Source organism: Euphorbia lathyris, chromosome 5, assembly GCF_963576675.1.
Source record: "Euphorbia lathyris chromosome 5, ddEupLath1.1, whole genome shotgun sequence".
Taxonomy (NCBI): Eukaryota; Viridiplantae; Streptophyta; class Magnoliopsida; order Malpighiales; family Euphorbiaceae; genus Euphorbia; species Euphorbia lathyris.
Window position 1 is genome coordinate 91,137,634 of NC_088914.1, and position 2,754 is coordinate 91,140,387.

The 2,754-nt window shown below is 35.4% G+C and overlaps 1 protein-coding gene across 1 annotated transcript; it reads right to left on the reverse strand.

Moving 5' to 3' along the window:
* Positions 1 to 1,696: 1,696 nt before the first annotated feature.
* On the reverse strand, positions 1,697 to 2,401 carry LOC136229174 (NDR1/HIN1-like protein 6). The gene has a single exon (XM_066017765.1). It carries the CDS (start codon positions 2,399 to 2,401, stop codon positions 1,697 to 1,699), a length of 705 nt encoding a protein of 234 aa, XP_065873837.1.
* Positions 2,402 to 2,754: the final 353 nt, after the last annotated feature.

Below are 2,754 nucleotides of genomic sequence, written 5' to 3' on the forward strand. Positions count from 1 at the left end.
AGAATTAACTTTAACAACGGACACATAAATGCTATCCCTTTGAAAACGTGAGAGACAAAGGACCACTATGTAAAAAAAAAAATTCCCACGAAATACAGGTGAATCCTTACCTTAATTCACACACATCTATTCTGTCTGTCGGATAAAGCGTGAGAATTTATAAAGGCTGCGACTGCGTGGTTGTTAGCAATCGCACTTCATCTAATCCAGTCAAATAAATAGGTAATCAAACCCACCTCTCTCTCTCTTTCTCTTTTGGGCAGGTGAGCAAATAGCATGCCAAGTGTGAGAAAAAAGCCTAATTATGACATTGGTGTAAAGTTACTGACTTCAATTCATTATTTTAAGATGGGATTATTGATCTAAATCTGTGTTGTTTTGGGTCTGGAAAGTGTTGTCTTCAAGGTGTTTGTTAAAATGTCTGTGAGAGTTTTAATTTAGTTTCTTCTTTAAATTGGAAAAACTCAGTAATTGGGAATAAGTGTTTGATCCAAGTTGATTGGGTATAATGTAAAGATTCATATTTTAGAAGTGTGCGAAAGAAATGATTAATTATTCATTAAATATTATAAAAAACTAAGATTTGCACTTCTATAGAAATACTACTATTAACAAATATCGAACCATGCTTGCTCACAAACGTGTTCATGAACATTATAATCGATCTTGTTCATCAGACTCTTTATGAATCTATAACCGAACTCGCTCGCGAGCTTTCGAACCGAGTTTAAATTGAATTGTCAAGCTTTTATCTAGCCAACGCCAAGCCGCTTTTGAGCGGATCGGTGCATTTACAACCCTATATCTTGTCATCGTTGAGTAGATCTTTTCATGAATTGGTATCCGTTCAAATCCATGTTCAATAGGTCGAATTTGGACAAGAAAAATTGATAAGTCGTTTTTCCTAATAAGCAGTTTGTTTCCAACATTATTTACAAAACATTTCTTTTATTTTTTTGGTTATAAAGAAAGACTAAAGGCACAAAGCAAACATGACAAAAGGAAAGTTAGAAAAAAGACATCTAAAATGGCTATCTCTTAATCATATTGTTCGTCCTAAGACTGTTCGAGTCAGCTAAATCAATATCATGGATGCTTGTATGAGGTACATTACACTTGTGATGACCCAAAAAAGATTACTTGTGTAGCTCGTCATTTAGTTAGCTGCTCTGTTACCCTCACGGTAAGAATGCACAATCGGAACCTCCCGATTTCTAGCTTTAAGCTTTGTACGGACATAGTTTTTTGCAAAAAAACCCTACAACCACTCGTGAATAATGCTCAATGATCAACCTACGACCCCAATTCTCCCACGCTAAAATCATCCTATAATATAGTCTCCAGAGCTCAACTAAGGTAACCGTGCAAATCCCAATATTAACCGCGAAACCACCGATCCACTTGCCTGAGCCATCTCGAATGAGTCGACTCAAAGTCAAATTAATATATATATATATATATATATGTAATCTTTTTTTTCTTTTTTTCTAATAGAGATTAGAACACTAAATAAACATTAATGATTTACATAATTGAATTTTTTTTTTCTATTTCTAATATTATACAAACAACAACAGATTATGTAACATGTTACATATATTACAAGAAAATTTAAACTTTAGTTTCAAAAAAGATACATAAATTTCCAAACTTTGAACAAATTAAACCCTATATTATACAAATCTACACCAAATTTCTAAAGCTCAACCCCATATTCATATTTACTTGAAAGGATTTTCGCTTGTTTTTTCGGCGCCAAATTATCGACAACCAACGAACAATTCAGCAGCACCGTAACTTGTCGCAACGGCAAATCTTGAACCACCAAAGAAACCGGGGCCCGGACCTTCACGAGCAACGGAACTTGTCCGGTATGTTTATTCTGCATCAACGCCTCTTGTAGACCGTTTCCAAATTCGCTCTTCCCTTTCAAGACAATAGAAATATTGGTAACATTTTTCTGCGGTTGTCGAAAGGCGGGGATTTTTCCCGTACAAAGAACCGAGTCTTTGTACATTACAACAACGGAGCTACTCTTTCCGTAATTTATAGCAATGTGGAGATTAGGGTTATCGGATTGTACCGTGACAACAAACTCCGCGTAGAGGCTAAAATCGGGCTCGACGTTGAAAGCATTGACGTCGAATCTATCCACATTGTAACAAGGGATCTCGGGCTGCAAGACCGTGTAGAGAATCACGACTGCAGCCGCGAGAAATATGATTAGTAACAGCCAGAAACAGAAACAACAACAAACGCACCGGAGGCATGAGCTTCCATGGGATTGTTTATGATTGTGATACCGTGGAACGTTCCTCCTTTGGGGAGGGGGTTTTAGAGCGGTTGAATTGTTACTATTAAGCATGACGTATCGGGGTTGATAAGGGGGCGGGGAATCCATTAGACGGGTAGAGAAGTCGCATTCGGAGGAGGAGGAAGAAGAAAGAGAAGTTCTTCTTCTTAGTAAAAAATTTTCTGGATATGGAGAATTAGAAGTTTTTTTGAAGGGGAAAATGGAATTGAAATTGGCTCCATAAATTGAGGAAAATTGTTACATTTGATTTTATTGTTTTTTTTACTATTTTTGAAATTAGGTAATTTGAGGCTTATGGTTTGTGCATTTTTATCCATTAAAAACTTATTAGAATTTATAGAAATATTTAAGATATTTTTAAGATATTATTGATTAAAAGTTACCAATGAAAATTACTAATTTGTGCCAATTTATCAAAATTTGTCAAACATAGATATTCT

What these genes read in the sequence shown, in the direction of transcription:
- LOC136229174 (XM_066017765.1), bottom strand. Translation starts at nt 2,401, where the DNA reads ATGGATTCCCCGCCCCCTTATCAACCCCGATACGTCATGCTTAATAGT.